General features: G+C 44.5%; 1 protein-coding gene across 1 annotated transcript in view; it reads right to left on the bottom strand.

Moving 5' to 3' along the window:
• Positions 1-1,391: 1,391 nt before the first annotated feature.
• LOC147892695 (integrator complex subunit) overlaps positions 1,392-22,411 on the bottom strand; it is a 97,077-nt gene continuing 76,057 nt past the window's right edge. Inside the window, exons 8-10 of the mRNA XM_087387187.1 lie at positions 2,628-2,713; positions 2,482-2,533; positions 1,392-2,345 (exon numbers count right to left, since the gene is read on the bottom strand). Coding sequence (XP_087243313.1) covers positions 1,803-2,345; positions 2,482-2,533; positions 2,628-2,713 — 681 coding nt within the window. The 3' untranslated portion in view covers positions 1,392-1,802. The remainder of the gene's footprint in view (positions 2,346-2,481; positions 2,534-2,627; positions 2,714-22,411) is intronic.

Below are 22,411 nucleotides of genomic sequence, written 5' to 3'. Positions count from 1 at the left end.
AGTACTAGACAATGGCAAGCGACAAAGACAATTGGGAAGGCAATGTCAAAACAAGCAACCCACATAAAAGCACATACTAAGAACAAAGATGGAATTGTGGCTATCAAAGGGAACAAACATATAAGGCTCACCACCAAGCAACATCCCTAAAGGTTGCTAATGCATCCCCACGAAACAAGCCAAAAAATTAGATACAACTCAATTGAAATGTTGAGTCATGATGAGGATGTTGATGAAGACCTATTAAAAAAACTTTAGACGAAAATCATAGTGTCACGTATTTGCTACAAGAATGGATGCAAGAGATCCTCACGAATGACCTGGTTGGTGTGTGGCCCGATCGAGATGGTGGATGGGAGTACCGGAGGGGCATCTAAACTGTACTGAAAAGGAGGTATCCTATCGATGTGGAACCCTAGTCTCACAAACCATCTGTGAGTCCGTGCATACCAACATCGCTCGTCTCCCTCTACTGCCAACCTCATGGAGGAATCGAGAGCCAACCATATGATCTAACCCGGTGTAGATATATAATGGTCTGAAAGGTTGCATCTAGCTGGAGTGGAGAAGCACCAAACTCGGCCTGAATGATGTGATGTGGTACAGATGGTTTCCCTCAGATCATCCGTGAGAGCATGAAGATCTACAGGCACTCCACCCGTGATCACTCTATCTCTGACATGTCAGGCCCCCAACAGGGACTGCCATACATATTGGCTGGTCGGACCAAGGAGTCGAAGAGAAGAGCCTTGGTCTGAGGGTCCTGGAAGTGAGAGTGGAAGCATTCTCTCTAGCCGAGCTAGTGAGGCGTATCCTCTGCTCACTCTGGCCTGCATCCCTGGTCTCATCGTGAAGATCGGGCCGGAGACTTAGAATCATTATGATCCATCTTTGGTAATATTTCATCTCCCAGAAGCCTAGTATGTCACCTTGCCAAATCATTCTCTTCTACATTGTAGACCTAAAGACTAATACATAGTCAACCTCCATCGTATAAAGCATTAATAATTAAACGGATTGCACCCCCATAAGCTTAGCACCTCTGAATCCAAATGGACAATTGTCGCATGGTTAGCCAAAAATCCCAATCCTTTTCTACATTGTAGACCTAACAAATACATGAAATCACAAATAGATAGTCAACCTCCAAATAATCAAATGGATTGTACCCCCATTAGACCAACTAATATGATAGCATATCCTCTACTTCGAAGACATTCTATAGAAGTTATCAAATTAAAACTTCATCCTCACTCGTGATATTTTTGTCTTCCTTTGAGCTAGAGACATACATTACGGAATCGTTGTGCCCTTGTCAGCCAAAAAGTTCAGGAGATATCATTGTATCTCAAACAAGACAAAATGAATCCTTCGCTAAATATGGCGGGATAATTCAATGCATTTTTATTTGGATCAAAAATTGCAGTCACCTGAAAGTTTTGATTTTTATCATCCAAATTCCAATGATTGGATATTTCACCAATTTGGGATAATCACCTACGAATACAAACAATGGGGTTATTTCCCCATTCTATTTGTAGACCTATTGTTGAGCAAGGATTTACAAGAAGCAAATGTATGGATGATTTTTATCATCCATTGACGCATATTTCACCAATTTGGATAATCACCTATGAATACAATGGGGTTATTTCCCCATTTTATTTGTCTACCTATTGTTGAGCAAGGATTTACTAGAAGCAAATATATGGAAGACTTGTCCGTGCACCCACACAATCAAAAAAGACAAGCAAGACTCTCCATTGCAAAAACACATCTCCACATCATACTCTTGTATGTAGCTACATGAAGTGTAGCAAATTCTTCACAGCATCAGCAATGAGTTGACGAACAACTGGATCATCTGTCTCAATAAGAGTACTGTCATGTCTCAACTCCACCCTTGCAAAGGAAGGGGAGCTGACAACAATACATCTGCACCTTTTCCCAACATCATCCTTTGTTTGTGCTTCTACCTCACAACACAGGCCACGCTCATCCAAAGTTTTGACAAGATCTCCCGTCTCCACAGATCCCCAGCAGACATCACTTTTAGCTGAAAGCGACCAAGTACCCTTATGAATCTCTGACTGTGCTGGGAGTCCCAATGACCATCTGCCATCTTTCTGTCGTAGACTCATAGGCATATGACCAACTGCTACCCCCGAGTCCAGCTGTTTGGGATGGAAACGGCAGGCCAAGTCTGCAGACATGTCTACCTCAACCTTGTGAGGAATAGGAATAGTCAATACACTCCAAGTATTATAAAACCAGGTAACGGCTCCCAGAGATTCTGCTTTGCTAACACAAAGCTGTTGGGCACCATCTTCCATTGTTGCTGGCAGCTGGAAACAATTACATATGTGAAAACAATGGCAAGCATTATACATACAAACTGAGAACAATTAAGGAATTAGCAAGACAAGCTACTACAGCCCTGAAGGCTTTTGAACTAGCACATCTGAGGAGAATGAAGCTTACCAATGAAAGCTTAGGTTTCAGCTTCTCTATGATGGTGGCGACGTCTGCTCCTCTGTGAAATATGTTCCAGAAACAGCAAGGTTGTTATTGCTGCTCCATGCGGGATCTCAAATTATGAAACAGCAGGTACAAGAAGCACAACACACCTGAGCCTTCCAGTCCGTGCATACAGCAAAATTTTCATTGCTATTGGCCTGAACGGACTCAATGCCATATCAACATTCATAGGGTTCTGCAAAAATAACTACCCAAAGTTTAGTAAAGTCGTTAATGCAACTCGCTCTCTCTCTCTCTCTCTCTCTCTCTCTCTCTCTCTCTCTCTATATATATATATATATATATATATATATATATGGTCAGATCCATGGAATTTCTCGGAGTCTTACACACGACAAGATCTACCTTTTTATAAAACACACACATACATGTGCACATGCATACATATGCATTCACATACCCACATGCATGCGCATGTGCATGTGCACAGGTACACATACGAGTGCTCTCTCTCTCTCTCTCTCTCTCTCTCTCTCAGCCCTCCCTCCCTCCCCCCTTGCCCCCCAAGCCTCTCGTTCGTGCACCTCAAGGCCCGTGGGGCTGGACCTGCTGGTCGCAGGACCTGTCACGACACCTGCCAGGGCACACAGCCCCCCGTAGCTGCTGTCAGCGCCCTCGTTGGGCTGCTACTCCATCGCGCTGCAGGCGCAGTCTGCCTGCTAGGCCTGCGGACCCACCACAACACTGTGGGGCTGCCTTTCAGACCCCCGCCTCCTCTGTACAGCCCTAGACCAGGCTAAGGGGTGCACTCAGTCCCTGCACCTCTACTGCCTAGCCTCTACACCTTTCGATCAGCTGCCTAACTTACCTCAAAACGCCCACCTCTGCTCCAGCCATCCCTGGACCTGAAGGAAAGACCAAGAAAATCAAGACTGGAATCAAGAAAGTGCAGAGAAAGGAGATCCCAGAAACATTTCTTTGCAATGCACCAATAAAGGGGAAGGAAGGACTACCAGCATGCTTTAAGATCATCCCGGGACACGAACACACACAGAGATGTGAGGAATTTCTGCATCTCCTGCACTTCTGCAATCAATCAGGGATTGAAGAGGCTTTGCATAATGCCTACACAAGGATGTGGAGAGGATATTTGGGGGAAGCAAGCACTAGAAAACGCCATGACAGCCTACACAACAGGGACAACTCACAATGCCACATCTAATGTCCTCGCCAATCTCAACAAGATATGCCGAGCATTGATTGAGAAAATTGATAGTTTGGAGGCCACAAATGTGGCACTCCTAACAGAGAAAGCACGTGTGGATAAGACACTGGCCGAAGTGAAGAAACAAGGAGGGAAGATACAAGAATAATGGAGAAAGGAGAGGTCAAAAAGGGGGAAATGGGAGAAGGAAAAAGCTAAGTGGGGAGCTGAAAAAAAATAAACTCCAGGATAAGGTACATGCTTTGGGGATTGAGATGAAGCAATTAAAAGACATGAAGGAGATCCTAGAAGGGACTTGCAAGGCCGTAAATGAGCTCAAAACAGAAAATGCCACTCTAAGAAGAGATATTGCAGCTATGCAAGCAACAATGCAAGGAACACATGCTGAGCTCAAGCAACAAATCAGTAAGGGAGAGGAAAAGATGGAGTGGAAAGATGTGGTCAAGAAAGGTACATCAGCCCCCAAGAAAGAGTTTATTTCTGAAGCTCTGGAGGAGGAAAAGAGAAGGGCTAGCAAGGCACTAAATGTCTTGGTTAGAGGCCTCACAGTGGGAGACACTCCAATGGCAGATGCCATAGTCTTGCTTAATAAGATGGGGGCCAATCTCACCTGTGAGACAGCCCGGAGAGTGGGAAAGGCAGACTCTCCTATGAGAGCACTAGTAATGAAGCTCAAGATTGCTATGGACAGATCCACCCTCATGAGTATGAAGGCAACTCTGAAGGGACCAGGACTTGGTGGATGATCTCACTCTCCTACAGCAAGAGCATAGGAGGGAGGGAATGGTGCACGTGATGGCAGCAAGACAAGCAGGAAAATGGGCTGCATACAAGGAGGGCAAGGTGATTATTCGAGAGCGAGTAGACAGGGAAGAGAAGGAAGAGGGGGAATTGGACAGCACATGTCGGTGTCAAGGCCCATGGGATGAGTGCACTAAGTGGACTAAAAATGGCAGTGTGGAATTGCAATGCCACCCTCTGGTTTGACCCAAGGGGGTTCTCAGAAACATACACCGACAGAGACATGATCTTATACATTGAGACACATGAGAGCCCAGAGAGAGGACTGCCCACAGTGATAGCATATACATGGGAGTCAACTCACAGAAGAGAGTGCATGGCTGTCCTTTTCCGATCACACATGAGACCACTCATATTCGTGGTATGGCTAGAGAAGCACACAAGCCATATGTGGATACGAGTCCAACTACCAGATGCCCAACCGATGATCAGTGTAATGTGCTACTTCCCCCTAGATACGCCATCTTATGCACGTGAGGTCACTACAGAGGGACACAACCCATATGAGACGATACTCGATGACATCATAGAGTTCTCCACGTAGGTAGATACCCTCCTTCTGGGTAATGCACAGATAGGAGATAGACAAGTGGGCTAGACTTTGCATATGAGAGAGATCCCCACATAGTTCCGGAACTAGATGCAGCAAAGCTTGGGATATTGAGACACTCCGCAAATGCCTCACATGTTGGGGGCAATCCATGACCTGATCATCTATAATGGTCTCAAGAGATGGCCAGTACAATGGACTACCTACTAGGCCCATTAGCCTTTGCCTCACGGATACACGATTTCACTGTATCCTCTCCCCCATCGGGGCTGACCACTTATACCTAGCCTTTCGCATCTCTGCTACTATGCCAACCACAAGAAGAGCTCCATCCCACGTCTGCTCGTGTCCAAATCCACTTTGACCATGCCCTTGACCCAGTATATGTGAGCCACTTAGCCATAGAACTTCCGACCCTACTTGGAGATATACACCTCATCCACGCCTCAGACACCCTTGTCTCAGTGGTATAGGATGCTGCCACCAGATCTCTCCCCACAACTCGATTCACACGGGCCCAAGATGGAAAGATGCCTAAAAACCCTTCATTCGACGACGAGTGCAGAGAGGTGAGAGCCCACCTCACACGAGATCGAACCCTGGGCCATTTGACATCATTTGAGGCACAACAGATCTCCCAACCATTGATGTCTCATAAGAGGCCAGCCTTCCTCACATACTAAATGGATGAGATTATCAGAACAATACGAAGAGGAGATCCGACCACTAGATGGGGGCTTCAATCGGAGGGAAAGCCACCTATTCCCATCACACATCCATGTGTGCGGCACGCTTATGCATGCTCTCTCTATGATGTCCCAATACAGGCACCACCTGATATGTCCTCTATGCCCAAGCCCACCACATGTCACTTGTTCACTTCACAAAATGTACGAGGGGCACTCCGTTGGCTACACAACCGGAAAGCACACGATCATGAGGGCCTGCAAAGTGAGCATTTTGCACATGGGCAAGAGGTCCTGGCTCTAGTTCTAGCACAGATGTTTAACCATGCTATATGCCACAGTTTCCCACATGCTTGGAGCACTACGATTATTGTACCGGTACACAAAGCAGGGGACCCCATGGATACTGGACAGCCTCATGATTGGCCACACATTGGCCAAGATTTATGGATCAGTACCAAAGAGAGAGATCAACAGTCATACAAAGGATCGGGGGTAGCATTCCACTGTAGATCACATCTTCACTCCGAAGACTATCATTAAGAAGGCAAGGTCCACACGCCAAAAAGTTTGCACTTGCTTTGTAGAAAGCCTGTCAGAGGGAGAGTTTGGGCCCTAGGAGGCTTACTGGATTGGGTCGAGAGCACAATAGCGGTGAAGCATGGTTGCCCCCTTTCACCGACTCTTTTCAGACTCCTTCATAGACTGCGTAGGAGGCGAGGGATCACTACTCGCTAACCTCACGATACAGATATTGCTATACTCTAATGACAGTTCTCACATCATCTTTAATGAAGATGTTGTACAGACATCTGGAGGTCCTAGAGGTGTTCTACGGAGAGAGAGAGACTTGATAGTTGACCTTGGGACGACCAAGGTTATGATCTTCAACACCTCACACGCAGTGCTTCACCAACATAGCTTCACTTACTGAGGTGAGCCAGTGGAGATAGTGCAACCCTACACATACTTGGGAGCAGTCTTCATAGGACCCATCTTCACAATGACTCAGGCAGCCAGGGCATGTCACAGGGGCGTGAAATTCTAAGTACTTTAATGTACTACAAGACCGTGACAACTTTGGTTTTAAAAGTCCAAGCGTGGGCTTAATAATGTGTAATTAAACGCGGCATGGTGCCTAGCACATAAGCGTAATTAATCCCTAGGCCCAAAGGCATTCCAAGGAATTAAAAGAGTGGTTGTTGGGAAATGATGATGTGGCATTTTTAATGGGCCCCCTAGAGGGCCATGTACCTTCAGTGGCCCCCCTAGAGTTCCAGGTGGCTCTAGTGCCTTCTACATGCTCCTTTGCCATTCCTGGACCTTCCTGGGCCTTCTAAACTTCACATGTGTGGTTTTCTCTCTCATCTCCTCCCTTTGTTGAGATTTTGGACTGGTTTTTTCCGTTTTTCTTCATAACTCCTCACCCGTTTGGATTCCTCGACTTCCGTTTGGCCCGATGGCTTCCCCTCTGCCTGCCCTTCGTAGCGATATGCTTTTCCCTCCGTGCGTTTGGTAGAACGGGCAGAGATGAGCACTTCTTTTGCTGGTCGAATTTGCAAAAGTGGCTTTTTCTGGACCTTTTTTTCTTCTACCGCCTCCTGGGCCTCTCCTCTTGCAAAGCTACAGCTTTCTGTTGAATTTCGAGTGGTCCGACGCGCTGGTTGACTGGTTTTTCTCAGTTTTGGAGGACTTTCCGGCGATGAAACTTCTCCAAAACCTTCTCAATGCATTCCTCTCTGAAGCACGCTTCTTTTGAGCCCAAGAACTCCCACTTCTTCGCGACAGAATTGCTTCTTTTCGCATTTTTTAGTGGAATTCTTGCTGGTCGGCTCTTGTAAATGCTCTTTCTTCATGCCTTTGCGCTCCTCTTTGGCTGAGAATGCAATTGGGCATTGGCTACTATGTCCTCTTGGCGATTGAGGACTTGGTTCGAGTTTTCAGGGCTTGGTGAGTTGTGATTTTGCTACTGCAATTTCTTTTTGCCATAAGCTATTGGTTGGCCTCGTGTGCCGCCTCTTTCTTGGCTCACAGGTGCCCAGGCAGTGCTACATGAGTCATTCCTTGGTTGGGTACTTTGCTGATTTTATTTTGGAGCTTTGAAAAGCTTTGTGAATGCCAACTGGAAACCACTCAAAGAGAGTGCAGCTGGGGTGCACTGTGATTGCATCTGGACAGCCAATGGAATTGCACTCGGAAAAGAGAATGCCTTTGGGTTGAGCCTACGGGTTAAGTGCACTTATGTGATGGTGTTATATGCTTGAAAGCCTTGTGAAGGCTTAGTGAATTGGGGCTGCGTGCTCAGTTGCAGGGAAGGTCTCCCAGATGCAACTTGTAATCATTTCACTGTGAAATATAAAGAAATACCGAAAGGGGCGCCACGGTGTTTGGGGCCAATCGGGTGCACTTGTTTATGTCTGTTGAGCAGGGGCATTCTAGCCTCCATCCCTTTTTCAGTGGTTTTGTTTGTGAACAAATGGGTAAATGCCAAATGGTGATCATGCAATGGTTAATGGTTGTGATATATGCTTTGTGAGCTGTAAATAAGTGCTGAAGTGATTAAAGGTTTAGTTCCACTGCCCTCTGAGTGATTAGAGGCCGGTTTCAGGGCATGACTCACTCAGGGGCATAGTGCTTTTGTCCAGCTAGAGAGACAGGTGCTTCAAGGCAAACTTTCAGAATTCATTGACAAAGGGCTCTCTTTTCGACACTTTAGTGCGGCCGATTGCCATGTATGCAACACCCTTCTGGGGGGAGTGATCTCCCGGTGATAGAGTGGAGGAGATTTGAGCAGCTACAGGTGACTATGTGGTCTAGAATGATTCGGAGTAAGCCCTCAATCCCACATGAGATAGTACATGTAGAGTTCGCCATGACACCTCTCCGGGTTGATGCCATCTTTCAGACAATAGCATTCATCCATAGAGTTTGGGCCTTACCTCACTGGAGACTACCAAGGTTGGCCTTAGAGTCATCCACACGGCTAGCAGAGAGCGAGACAAGACACATGGTATGCACGTATATTCGGCACGGTATTCTAATGGACATGATTCTCCCCTTTAAGTACAACATAGACGGGTCACCTAAGTCAATCCCGTGAGACAAGATTAACTGTATCATATGGTTCGATCACCTAAGTCGATCTTGTGAGACAAGATTAACTGTATCATACGGTTCCAGCTCCATACATCTCGGACTTCGGGGGGAGGAGTTCCCCACGAAGATCCAGTTCTATCACGAGCACTTCCTAAGAGTATCGGAGGAGGAATTCATCATCAGACCCCCAGTATCTGAAGGGCAAAGGAGTCTCACATACACTGAGGATCGCCATTGGATAGATACAGGTCTCATCCCATCAGCTGAGGATGCAGATCTAAAGCTGAAATCAAAGCATATAAAATTGCATGATATTTCAAGCTAGATCAGGGATGAGTTGAGGCAAATCATCATGTTTATCCTCGCAAGAAAGAAACTGACATAAATGATGGGGCATGTATTGGTTGCCAAGAATTTGTGGAACATTGTTTCAAGCGCTGAGGCCAGGTCTACAAGTAATACAGCTTCTGGTGCTCCACCCCTTGCCTTTGGTACTAGAAATACTCCTTCAGGTGATGGGTCTAATGCTACTTCTAGAGCAACTGCAGTTTCTACTACAAGTACTTTGCCTCCTAAGTAGGAGCATATTCAGTGGGATGGTCGTGATGCCAAAGCACATGCCTTGATTGCTCTTTCAGTTAAAAGGCTTATTATCCCTCGTATCCGATCTTGCAAGACAGCTAAGCAAGCATGGGATCAGCTTGCATCCTTATATCAGATGTGGAATGTGTAGAATCCCGTAGGATAAAATAGATGCATCTTGCAAGAGGTGTGAGAGCACAATGAAAGAAAGATGGTAGATCTCTATTATGATTGTGAGAGAGAGGACTCTCTTATAGAAAGGGGGAGAAGGTAATACCTTCCCTACATAGAGGCAATCAGCCCCTACATCAGTGGGAATCAATCCCTACAGCAGTGGGATTGCCTTTGTCTTACATCATCACTTAGGTCACACACTAGACACATCATAGCACTTGATGTGCCTTTACAACACACACAAACACAAATGTGACTCCCCTAGATGCACACATGCACCATAGAGCAGCCCTTGATCATACTTACCCCAACAAACCCCCCCTCAAGGGGTTGCCTCTTGCAGTGTCAATGATACATCTAGTCTCATAGTTTCTCATGCCATCTCATGGTGGTCAAAGATTAATCTTTGGCTAGGATCTCATGCTAGCAAGGGTTCCCAAGGGTGTGAGGTTCACAGAAATGGGATAGACAAAACACATATCACATGGCCTACATCATATGGTGACCAGAGGTGATTTACATAACATATTCTTTTTGGAGTACTACTCTAGGCAGAGAACCTCAAAATTTGACCAAGTGATGATAAACAAAAAAGACAAAGTGCATAAAAAGCATAGTCTTCATTTTCTTCATTTGCTGATGGAGTTCTTCCTTCAAACAAATTTGCTTTGTTGTTGAAGTAGTCCTTCTTCATAAGAAATGCTTGATTCTTTTTGTTGTTCTTCATGGAATAACACATTCCCTTTTCCCATTGTAGGCAAAGGAACAAGATATATTTGAAGCACTTCCCTTCATCAATGTGGTGAAAGTATGAGCCACTTAATCCCAAAGCTATGATAGCAAGAGCCTTCTTGTCTTTGATCAACCAATTAGCTTTTTCTTTTGTAGACTTCTTTCCATTCACAACATTCCATATCTTCTTTTTCATAAGCATAAACTCGCCAAGTATGGAAACTAGTTCCATTAAACTTATCAGAAAAGGTCTTAGCTTCCATGGCAAGGTCTTACCCGAGGGCAGTGTCTAGTGCCTTACAAGTGAAAATATGAACAATAAAAAATAATCCTTCAAAGTACAAGCATTTAGTGTAGCAAAGACTTGTAACCAAATTCCATACTACAAATCAATGATGCTTTCACTTGCATGCTTCATAGAGGTGGCTAAATGAAGTATTCCAAGCAAATCCAGGTGTAGCAACTTAAAGCAAAGTTGTAGCCATAGTTGTACTGAAGCTATTCAACACTTTAAAACATCAGAATTGCTAAAGTAGCATCTAATGTAGCATCAAACTCACAACCTTGTCAAAACTGTCCAAAACAGAGGCCTGAACTTGGAGGGCTTGTATCTAACTCTTCAAAGCAAAGAAAAGAGGGCTTTCTAGGTAGAAACAAAGCTGGTATACTAGAGAAGAGCCACTGAGGAGAAGAGGCGAAATGCCGCGTCACGTCGCCATAGCCAGCAGCTTGAAAGTTGACTGGTTTTTTTGCTGTTTCTCCCTCCCTAGTGGACCATTTCCCTTCAAATCTGGACAGGAGCTAGCTCATATTGTTGTGCAAGCTTGGCTCAGAGGAATTTTGGAATGGCTACTCCAGCAAGTCGCATTGCAAGAAAAGGCGTCAGGATGAAAACGACTGTTACGCAGTTTCATGGGCAGCATTCTCTAATTCCTCTGAAGTGGAAGTTCGCCCATATGAAGGGTCTCTCCAGCCAAAAGGACCCTGGGAATGGTTGCTTGTAGGCAGTGAACTCAACTCTCAAAGATTTGGGGAAGAAGGAGGAAAATGGAGAAGATGAGAAACTAGTAGTTTATGCTAGAGATAGCATCTAATGCTAGGCTAGGCTAGATCTGGAACCTAAAGCTCTGATACCATTTTTAGAATCCCATAGGATAAAATAGATGCATCTTGCAAGAGGTGTGAGAGCACAATGAAAGAAAGATGGTAGATCTCTATTATGATTGTGAGAGAGAGGACTCTCTCTTATAGAAAGGGGGAGAAGGTAATACCTTCCCTACACAGTGGCAATCAGCCCCTACATCAGTGGGAATCAATCCCTACATCAGTGGGATTGCCTTTGTCTTACATCATCACTTAGGTCACACACTAGACACATCATAGCACTTGATGTGCCTTTACAACACACACAAACACACATGTGACTCCCCTAGATGCACACATGCACCATAGAGTAAGCCCTTGATCATACTTACCCCAACAGAATGAGGCGAGGGTTGCCTATCTCCGCAAGCAGTTAAAGGACTTGAAGCTTGAAGAGGGTGGTAATATGGATGCCTATCTTACCAATGTGAAGGATTTGAAAGAGCAATTGGCTAATATTGATGAGGTGATGCTTGATTCTCAGCTTGTTTCTAATATCCTTGATGGGTTGCCTGACTCTTATCAGGGCTTTGCTACTACATTGAGGTTGGTTGCAGGTGGCAATGCCAACCATGATTCCTTTGACCAGCCGGTTGCTCTTCTACTTCAGGAGGAACAAAGCCATGCAAATCGCAATGCTTCTCTGGGTAGTGATCAAGCCTTTGCCAAAGGTAAAGGAAAGGTTTTAGCTGGTAAACCCCCTCATTCACATGCTAGTCACTCCCATGGTGCCTCTTCTTCGAGGGATAACAAGAAGAAGAGATGTAACTACTGCACGAAACCTGGGCATGATATCTCTGAATGCAGGAAGAGAATTGCATCTGAAAAGAAGAAGAAAGAGTCTAGTCTTGCAGTATCTGGTTCTCCTAGTGCAAAAGATCGACATGAGTCAGCTAATTTTGCAAAAGACCAGCATTGGGATTTCTTGGTTACATGTCAGTATAATCCTGATGTTCATGATGTTCATGATGCCTGTATGATAGTTTCTGATGTTCATGATGCCTGGTTCTTTGATAGTGGTGCTAGCAAGCACATTACTTCCTATAGGAAGTTATTGATCCCACTTGAGCACACATCCAAGGGGGGGAGTGTCACATGTGCCAATAATGCATCATATACAGTGAATGGCATTGGGCAAGTTGCTCTTACTTCTGTTTCTGGTGGTCTTGTCACTCAAGAGAATGTGCTTTATGTTCCAGGCTTTCGCAAGAACCTCATCTCTATTTCAGCCATCGCTACTTGTGGCTATCAGGTTCTTTTCTATGGTGTTCGGTGTGCAGTATATGATGCTACACATGCCTTTACGATGGTCTTGACTGGGACATTGACTAGAGGCATGTATAGACTTGATGCCTATGACAAATGCTTGGATGATGCTGGACTTGTAGATGCACATGTCTTTGCTGTTAATTCCTCTACCATGGCAGATACCCATTTGTGGCATGAGAGGTTTGGACACCTCAACTTTGGGGCTTTGGTGAAGTTGTATAAGGATGGTATGGTTGTTGATCTTTCCAAAACGCATATGCCTTCAAAGCATGTTGGTGAACCTTGCTTGCTTGGTAAGATGCACCGTTTTGCATTTCCCAAGGATGGGAGAGTTGGTGCCTCACACAAGCTTTATTTGGTTCATAGTGATGTTTGTGGACCCATGTGGGTTGCAACTCTTGGGGGATTCTATTATTTTGTTGCATTCATTTATGACTTCACCATGTATACTTGGATTTTTGCTTTGAAATCCAAATCTGAAGTTTCTCCATGCTTCCGGCATTTTATTGCCTTGGCTGAGAATGAGAGTGGGCTGCACATTGCTCATCTTAATATAGACGGGGAGGTGAATATATGTCAAAGGAGTTTGCTGTTTTTTTTACCTCACGTGGCATTCATCATCAATGCACGGTGCCTTACACTCCTCAACAGAGTCCCATGGCTGAGGGGAAGAATAGATCAGTGATGGAGCCATATGGCCAGTGTATGTTGAAAGACAAGCACTTGCCTAACAAATTGTGGTTGGATGCCGTTACATGTGCTAAAGAAGAGGCAACATGGGAGTGACCACCATGTGAATGAGGGGGTTTACAATTCTTCTTTTCAGATGCAATTCTCTTCTTGCATTCAGAGATATCATGCCCAAGTTTCGTGCAGTAGTTACATCTCTTCTTCTTATTATCCCTCGAAGAAGAGGCACCATGGGAGTGACTAGCATGTGAATGAGGGGGTTTACCAGCTAAAACCTTTCCTTTGCCTTCGTTTTTATGTTGGGCAGCAAAGGCTTGATCACTAGCCATTGAAGCATTGCGATTAGCACGGCTTTGTTCCCCCTGAAGTAGAAGAGCAACCGGCTGATCAAAGGAATCATGGTTGGCATTGCCACCTGCAACCAACCTCAATGTAGTAGCAAAGCCCTGATAAGAGTCAGGCAACCCATCAAGGGTATTAGAAACAAGCTGAGAATCAAGCATCACCTCATCAATATTAGCCAATTTTCCCAAGCATTCCAAACAAATCATCCTTATTACCATCTATTGTGCCAAAAATGCAAGGCAAAAGCACTGATCTGACAATGCAAATGAGAGGAAAGCAACCTCTCAAAATCAAGTGGCAAAATTATGCTCAAGCTTCAAAACTTATCACTACAAAAGACTTTGCTTTCCCAAGGTGTACCTGTTGCAAAAAAAATCCCCAAAAGGCAACACGAGGCCTTCCAAGGCAACACGGGCCTTTCCGAAATGCAAAATGCAAAGAAGCAGTAACTAGAAAGAACCAATGCAACAAAGGCTTACCGAATGATGTAGCCCATAAATACAGCAGGGAAAAGGCTTTGAATGTGAGTAGAAGAATTTGCCCTTGAAGGAGAGGTGAAAATGAGAGCATATGGCAATTAGAAATGCCAAGAAAGGGCTGGAAATGAGAATTAAAGCAAGAGAAAGTGTTCCCACAAGGAGGAGAGCACTTGGAAATGAGAGGGGAGTGATCCAATGGAGGGGTGATTGCAGCCCGAGGCAAAGTTAAGCCAAAAGAGAAGGAATGGGCTCAAGAAGAGGCTTCCGGATCGTTGGATCGCTGCAATGACCTCCAAATGTCTTCAACAACCAGCACGCAGCACGAGACAGCTCCAATATGATGTAAAAAGTTTCAAATTGGTTGGCACGATCCCCGAGGTAGATCGAACAGCAATAAATGCTGGTACAACAATTCTGTATAGGCATCAACCTGATGAGGCTTGGACAGGTCATAAGCCCCGGATTTCTCATATGAGGACTTTTGGATGCTTGTCATATGCCCATGTGCCTTCTTAGACATGCACCAAGTTGGATGATAAAGCTGTCAAATGCATTTTTATTAGGTATAGCTCAAAGAGCAAGGGCTATAAGCTCTACCAACCCTGCACGAGCAAGTGTTTTGTGGGTAGGGATGTTGTATTTGTTGAATCCTCCACTATGCCTTTGCTGTGTGAGTTATAGAGGGAGAGAGAGAGAGCAGAGTGTGAGAGCAGGAGAGTGAGAGCTGAAATCACTAGTTGCAATAGAAGAGTGTAATACAACTAAAGAGAGTGATAGGTTTTGTCTAAGTGACAAAACCTTATCCTTCACTAACCGTAGTTAGTGAACTAACTGTGGTTAGGGAAAAAAACTCTAAATGAGGAAAAAGTGCCCCTAATCTACTTATTACATTACATTGGTCACTGCTAAATTATAACAATAATTCTAACACCCCCCTGCAGTGCCAATGACATGTACAAGGAAATGATCCATCACCAAAAAGAGATAAGTTCAGGGCACTGCGAAATGCCTCAAACTTTTCGCGTGAAAGTGCTTTGGTGAAAATGTCTGCAACATTGTCATGTGTTGACACATAGATCATATTGATCTCTCCTGCATGCAACTTCTCTCTGACGTAGTGATAGTGACTAACTTTCAAAAACCACCGTGTACCTATGGCATGCTTCCCTGGTGGCAAATCGACAACTTCCCATGTCTGATTTTTCTGAATGGACTGCAACTCATCGTGCATGGCATTCATCCAATGCACATTACCCTGTGCCTCTTCAAATGTCTCATGAGGGCTCCTCCTCATCAAGAAGAGTACCTGCATAAGCTGATTCAACTGAAAGTGCACCTCCCCCATGCCTTACTGCACTCCGAGTTCTGCCAGGTAATGGAGCATCAATTTTACTCTCCCTGAGAGTTTGTAACAGCCAATTTGGGACTGTTTTTGCTGCATATATATCTGCAATTTCTTGCTGAACAAACTCTTCCACTGACTGTGGAGGTGGTAAGACATCCTGTGGCTGAATCGGAGCATGTGGAGGTATCTAAAAATTTTGATTTGCATCAGATATATCAGCAGGGGAACCCAAGGCAATGGGTAGTAATTCCTCAAAGACATCATCGGAAGAAATAGGAAAATCAAATTCAGCTTGAGTGTGAGCTGAATTTTCTGAAAATATAACATCTCTACTGACAATAATCTTGCGTGAAACAGGATTGTAGGGACGGTATCCCTTGCTCTCTGCACTGTACCCAACAAAAATGCATTTGATTGCCTTATCGGACAACTTATGCCGAAACTCAACGCGCACATGAGCATATGCAAGGCATCCAAAAACACGAGAATGATCCACAGAAGGCTTTCTCCCTTGCCAAACTTCATAGGGAGTCTTGGTCTTCAAAGCTTTTGTGGGAGCCCGATTCAAAACATAATTGGCACACATGAGACCTTCAAGCCAAAATTTGTGAGGCAATTTTTTGCTTTTTAACATGCATCTATCCATCTCCATAAGAGTACGATTTTTCCTCTCAGCTTTGCCATTTTGCTGAGGGGTTAGCCTCACTGTAAGCTGATGTGCAATGCTCTTGTCTTTCCAAAAAGCATTAAAATCTGCAGACAAATACTCCCCTCCTCTATCTGTGCGTAATGTCTGTATCTTGAGTCCTGATTCATTCTCAACCATGGCTGCAAAGTGTTTGAAAACCATAAACACTTCTTATTTGCGTTTCAGCCCATAAACCCAGGTGTAGTTCGAGTAGTCATCTATAAAAGTGACAAAGTAAAGATGACCACCCAATGATGGAGTCCTCATGGGACCACAGACATCACTATGAATAAGCTGTAATTTTCGAACAACTTTTACTGATCCATCCTTCTTGAAGGGAAAGCTCTGCATTTTACCAAGAATGCACCCTTCACAAGCATGGAGGAGGTGTTTCAAGAGGAGGCAATGCATCAACCATAGCATGTTTTTGAAGTGTCATCAAGCTGCCATAATGCATGTGTCCATATCTGGCATGCCATAACTCCGCATTCTGCATAGCAGCAGTAGGAGTGGAAACTGCAAGAGCATGTGCTCCTCTTTTCTCATACATGTCAAGCTGAAAAAGAACACGTAACAAAGTGCCAGACAATCTCAAGGCATAGTCATTCTCTCTGTCATGGACTGCACACTTGTCATCTTCAAAAATGACCTGAAATCCAGCTCTGTTAAGAGTGGACACTGAAAGTAGATTTTTTGTGATACCAGGCACATACAAGACATCAGAAATTTTGAATGTTGAGCCATCAATGGCTGTAAGTTCAACTTCTCCTGTACCACAAACTGAATAGGAGGAGTTGTTGGCACATGTGACCTTTTTACCAACGGGTGGTGGATGCACAGATGTGAAAAGACACTTTCTGGAAGTGATATGCTTTGAGGCACCGCTATCAAAATACCATGTATTTTGTGTCTCATTGACACTGAAAGCTGATGCATCCTTGGAAGAATCATAACTGCATGTCAGAAAAGCATAAGAGTCATCATTACAAGTGGCTGTAGTATCCGGAGTAGCCAACTGAGAGTCTGAAATGCAAGACAAGAAGGCATAGTCGTGCTCCACAAAGTTGGCTGTAGCTTGCTCATTGTCAGATGCATGAGGAGCTGAATCTGAAACAGCCATACCGGAGCTGTTTTTCTTTTCTTTTGCAAGCCTTTTCTTGCATTCTCCAATGTAGTGACCTGGCTTTTTGCAGTAATGACATATTCCCTTCTTCTTGGGTTTACCTGCATCACCCTTAGCCTTTTGAGAAGGCTGTCCTGAACCACTGGAAGGCTGATTTGCTGATGTCTTTGCCTGTCCTTTTACTTTAGACTTGAATTTTGAAAGCATGGCATGTTCACCTGCTCGTGAAGCCATGTTTTTCCTGGTCTGCTCTTCCTGCAACAGAAGTCCTATCAACTCGTGAAAACTGAGAGGATTTGCACCCGCCCTCAATGACAAATTCAGCGAGGTATGAAAGCTGAGATAAGACTCAGGAAGAGAATTCAGAGTAGTGGTAATCATCTCTGAATCAGGAATGATCTCATCAATATTCAGCAATTGCTCTCGTAAATCCTGTAGCTTTGTGAGGTGCACTGACATGGAGTCACCCTCTTCCATATGTGTATGAGACAATTCTCTTTTCAAAAAAGACACCCTGGCATCATTCCGCATATCCGGTCGTGAAAGAGAAATACACGACAAAGCTAAAGCATCACGTGGATCCCATCTCTTTTGCTCTGGAGTGGTAGGTATAACTGCACCAATAACTTGTGCTGCAGCTGTACCCTGTGCACGACCTCTGCCTCCTCCTTGTTGGGGAGGGGTATTAGGTGCCACATTTGCTGGCCGGATCTCATCCCCATTTACATAGTCCCACAAATTACGAAAAATCAGAATATTGCATACCATAAAACTCGAGAGGGAGTAGTTGGTACCATCTAGCTTATCCTCTTGTGAGAGACCACTGAACTAGAAATCATTCTGATTTTGTTGAGCCATGTCTGAGAAAGAAATACAGCAAATGCAAATCTGAATTCCCTTGCTGGGAATGGAGTGCACAATTCCCAAAAAATACAGCCAAACACTGGCTAAAAATGCAACTCAAATCTCTGTAATGTCTCTGTCAGAAATCTGGCAGAGCATCCAATCTCTCCCAAAACCTGCCAAAAGTGCTTCAAAACACTCACAGAAAGGTAGTGTGAGCTGAAACCTGCAAAATTGCTCTCCCAACACAAAAGACCCAATTTGTGGCTTGAAATTACAACCAAAAAGGGGCAAATGGTCTAAAAGCCCCAAATGTTGCACAAATTGCTCTCTGCCTTCAAAAGCCCCAAATTTCACTGCAAAATTGCAGTGTGATTGCAAAAGCCCCAAATTTCTTCAAGGAAATTGCATCCAAAAGAGGGCAAATTAATTGAAAGCCCCAAATTTGCAATTTGTCTGCCAAAGCTCCAAATGTGCTCCCAAAAACTAAGCCAAACAATGGTTGTATGCACAAGAGCCTAACAAAACTCTTTCCAATATCCTCCTGCAAAGAAAACCCTGCAAAAATGCAACTTTCCAAGCCCACCTACAAAGTGACCAAATGTGAACGATGTTTCACCTTCAAACTGTACGGACTAACAGTACGGAACTGTCAGTACGGCTGAATGCAGCTGTACAGCAGAACTGTACAGTGCAGCCTGTACGGTCAAAATCCGTGCACATGTACGGATGTACGGATCTGTACTGATGTACAGATCTGGCAGTGATGTACGACGAGCTGTACGGATCTGACTGGCAGCTTGTACGAACGACGAGGCTGATGCGTGCAGGTACGAACAAGCGTACGGCAGCTGTACGGGCTGACGGAATGTACGAGGGCTGTATGGACTGACAGACGAGCTGGCGACGAGCTGTACGGCTGACGGTACGGGGGCAATACGGGCTGGTGACGAGCTGTACGGCTGACGACGAACTGTACGGATACCGTACGAAATGTACAGCTGTACGGACGGAAGCTGCACAGTGCAGGAGCTGGTACGGATGGGCAGCAAGCTGTTGAGCTTGGAGCAGGGAGATTGCGAGCAAGGAAGCTGGGAGCAGGGTCAACCCGCTCTGATACCAAATGTGAGTTATAGAGGGAGAGAGAGAGCAGAGTGTGAGAGCAGGAGAGTGAGAGCTGAAATCACTAGTTGCAATAGAAGAGTGTAATACAACTAAAGAGAGTGATAGGTTTTGTCTAAGTGACAAAACCTTATCCTTCACTAACCATAGTTAGTGAACTAACTGTGGTTAGGGGGAAAAACCTCTAAATGAGGGAAAAGTGCCCCTAACCTACTTATTACATTACATTGGTCACTGCTAAATTATAACAATAATTCTAACATGCTGGACTGTCAAAAACAGCCCGTTGTTGATGCCCCATATCTCTTTGACAGCTTGATGCCTTTGTTTCCATCAGATGCTCATGATGATGTCACATCTGAGGTTGTACCTCCTCCATTTGTTGTCATTTGCAGCCACATGTACAGCATGATATTCAGCCTCATTTACAGCCTGATATGCCTCAGCTTGATTAGGACATTGTGCACAGGGCTCTTGACCAGGAAAGAGCTGAAATACACGAGCACAAAAAGGTCCCCCGTTGGCGCCTTGACACATTAAAAGATAGCAAACAGGATACTCCTCTGTCAGCTTGTACTAGAGCAGCTGTCCGAAAGAGCATGCTAATTTTGTGTGCATTGGTTGCTACAGCATGCACGGAAGAGCCATTATGCCATAAGGATGCCTTTCAAAATGATTGTTGGTTGAAGGCTATGCAAGCTGAATAGGATTCTTTCTATCACAATAACACTTGGGAGTTATGTGACTTGCCTCCTAGCAAGAATACCATTGGAACCAAGTGGGTTTATAAGATTAAACAGAAAGCTGATGGTTCAGTGAACCATTACAAAGCCCATCTTGTTGCTAAGGGCCATGCTCAGCAGCAAGGTATTGACTTTGAGGAGACTTTTGCTCCCACTTCCAGGATCACTACTATTGCATTGTTATTGCCTTTATTGCCCACTTTCATTGGAAGGTACATCAGCTTGATATCAAGACAGCTTTCCTTCATGGGCATTTGCAGGAAGAGGTCTATGTTTCCCAACCTCCTGGCTTTGAGGTTGAACGTTCTGAAAGCAAGGTATGCCACTTACAGAAAAGCGCTCTATGGATTGAAGCAGGCACCTCGGGCTTGGTATTCCAGGATACATACTCATTTGCTCACACTTGGCTTTCAAAACAGACCTACTGAGGCTACTCTTTACATCCGCAAGAGTGGGACAGATTTGCTGATCTTAGTGCTCTATGCGGATGACATGCTTGTGACTAGGACACATGCTGAGCAAATTGCAGCTTTTAAGCTTGACTTGCAGAAGACATTTGCTATGTCTGATCTTGGTCATTTGCATTACTATCTGGGCATCCAATTTGCTAGCAGTGCGGGGCTGATGTCACAATCCAAGTATACTGGACAGCTTTTGCAGCGTTTTCAATTTGAGGATTGCAAGCCACTATCCACACCATTAGAGCCTGGTTTTCACTTCTCTTCTGAGGATGGCAGCAGTGCATCATGCATCTGATGTCACTCTCTATCAGAAGGCAGTTGGTTGTTTGATTTACTTATGCCATACGAGACCCAATCTACAATATGCTGTCTCACACTGAGCAGATATATGCACAGCACCTCTACGCACCATTGGCATGCCGTGAAGCGTGTCTTGAGGTATCTCAAAGGCATTCAACATTTGAGCCTGCTTTATGAGGCTGATTCTTCACTCGTTATGCATAGTTTCACTGATAGTGATTGGGCTGGCTATTCGGAGACCCGTGTGTCACATAGTGGCACATGTTTCATGCTTGGTACTTCATGCATTTCTTGGTTCAGCAAGAAGCAGAGTACAGTTGCTACTTCTAGCTGTGAAGCTGACTACAGAGCAGCTTTTACAGCTACAGTGGAGTGTGTTTGGCTCCGGAAGTTGCTTGCAGATCTTTATGCATGTCTGACTACTCCTACCGTCATCTTCACTGATAGTCAGAGTTCTTTGGCTGTTGATATTGAGGTTCACTATCACTATGCAAAGAGAGATTATCAGCAAGTGATATTCAGTTGTCTTATGTTCCCACTAAAGACAACTTAGCGGCCCTTTTTACGAAGGCTCTACCCTGACCTAAGTTTGAAGCTTTTCGGCAAGCTTTAAACTTAGTACCTTTTGTGACTTGATCTGTTGTAATCTGTACAGTCATAGGTTGCTATATCCCTACAGGATGAACATGTGCAACCATGACATTGGATATTCAGGTACCCTGAGTCATGTCGATGATATTTCAGCCCATACCATGGAGGGGGGTTGGTAGGCCATTCTATAGGCTATCCAGAGGTGCCACTCATTCCTTGGTATGTGCCTTGTAGGCCTAGTTACAATCAATTAGGTCAGTTGGTACGGTTAGTACATGTTCTATTTAGGAGAGTTAATCCAGTTAGGGCATTTAGCCCTAGGGTTTTGTTATGTTGGCTCTCTCTTGAGCCTCCACTCTCAGTTTTGCAGCAATTCATTACAGCATCTCGTTTTTTGTCTTCTCACCTCCATTTTTGAGCTTCCATTGCTTGCCCTAGCCTACAAGCTGGGCATCCGCACAATTCCTAGTACTCATCGATATCTTGTGAATATGGCTTAGGGAGTGACAGAGACATGGAATGAGAGAGAGTTCCTAATCTGCGATTGCATATTCAGGAGTACTCGGAGGATTTGCTTTTCATTTTTGAGATTAGACAAGATGGATCTACTATTGGGGATGGAGTGGTTTTACTCTAAAGATCATGTAGACATTGATTACACAAATCATATTGTTCAATTTCCATTGAATGAAAGCTACTTTGATCTGCGTGGTCCTATGTCTAAAATGGCTTCTCATGTTAAAATGGATATGAATGGTTTATGTGATCGATATTTTTAATCTGCTTTGGAATGTTTGAATTATTGCAATCGGGAGACGCTGAAGTGTATTTGGTGTATTGAGAAACCTGAATTCTATTTTAATAATGACTCAAGTTTATTCTATGTGAATCACACATTTAAAACATATCTCAAGGGTAATGATTGCGATAATAGGTTTGCTGTCC

The sequence above is a fragment of the Dipteris shenzhenensis genome, chromosome 16, assembly GCF_047967505.1.
Source record: "Dipteris shenzhenensis isolate YYH24624 ecotype China chromosome 16, Dip_SZ_1.0, whole genome shotgun sequence".
In the NCBI taxonomy this organism is placed as follows: Eukaryota; Viridiplantae; Streptophyta; class Polypodiopsida; order Gleicheniales; family Dipteridaceae; genus Dipteris; species Dipteris shenzhenensis.
The sequence above is the reverse complement of the archived record's forward strand: the minus strand, read 5'-3'. Positions and strand labels throughout refer to the sequence as shown.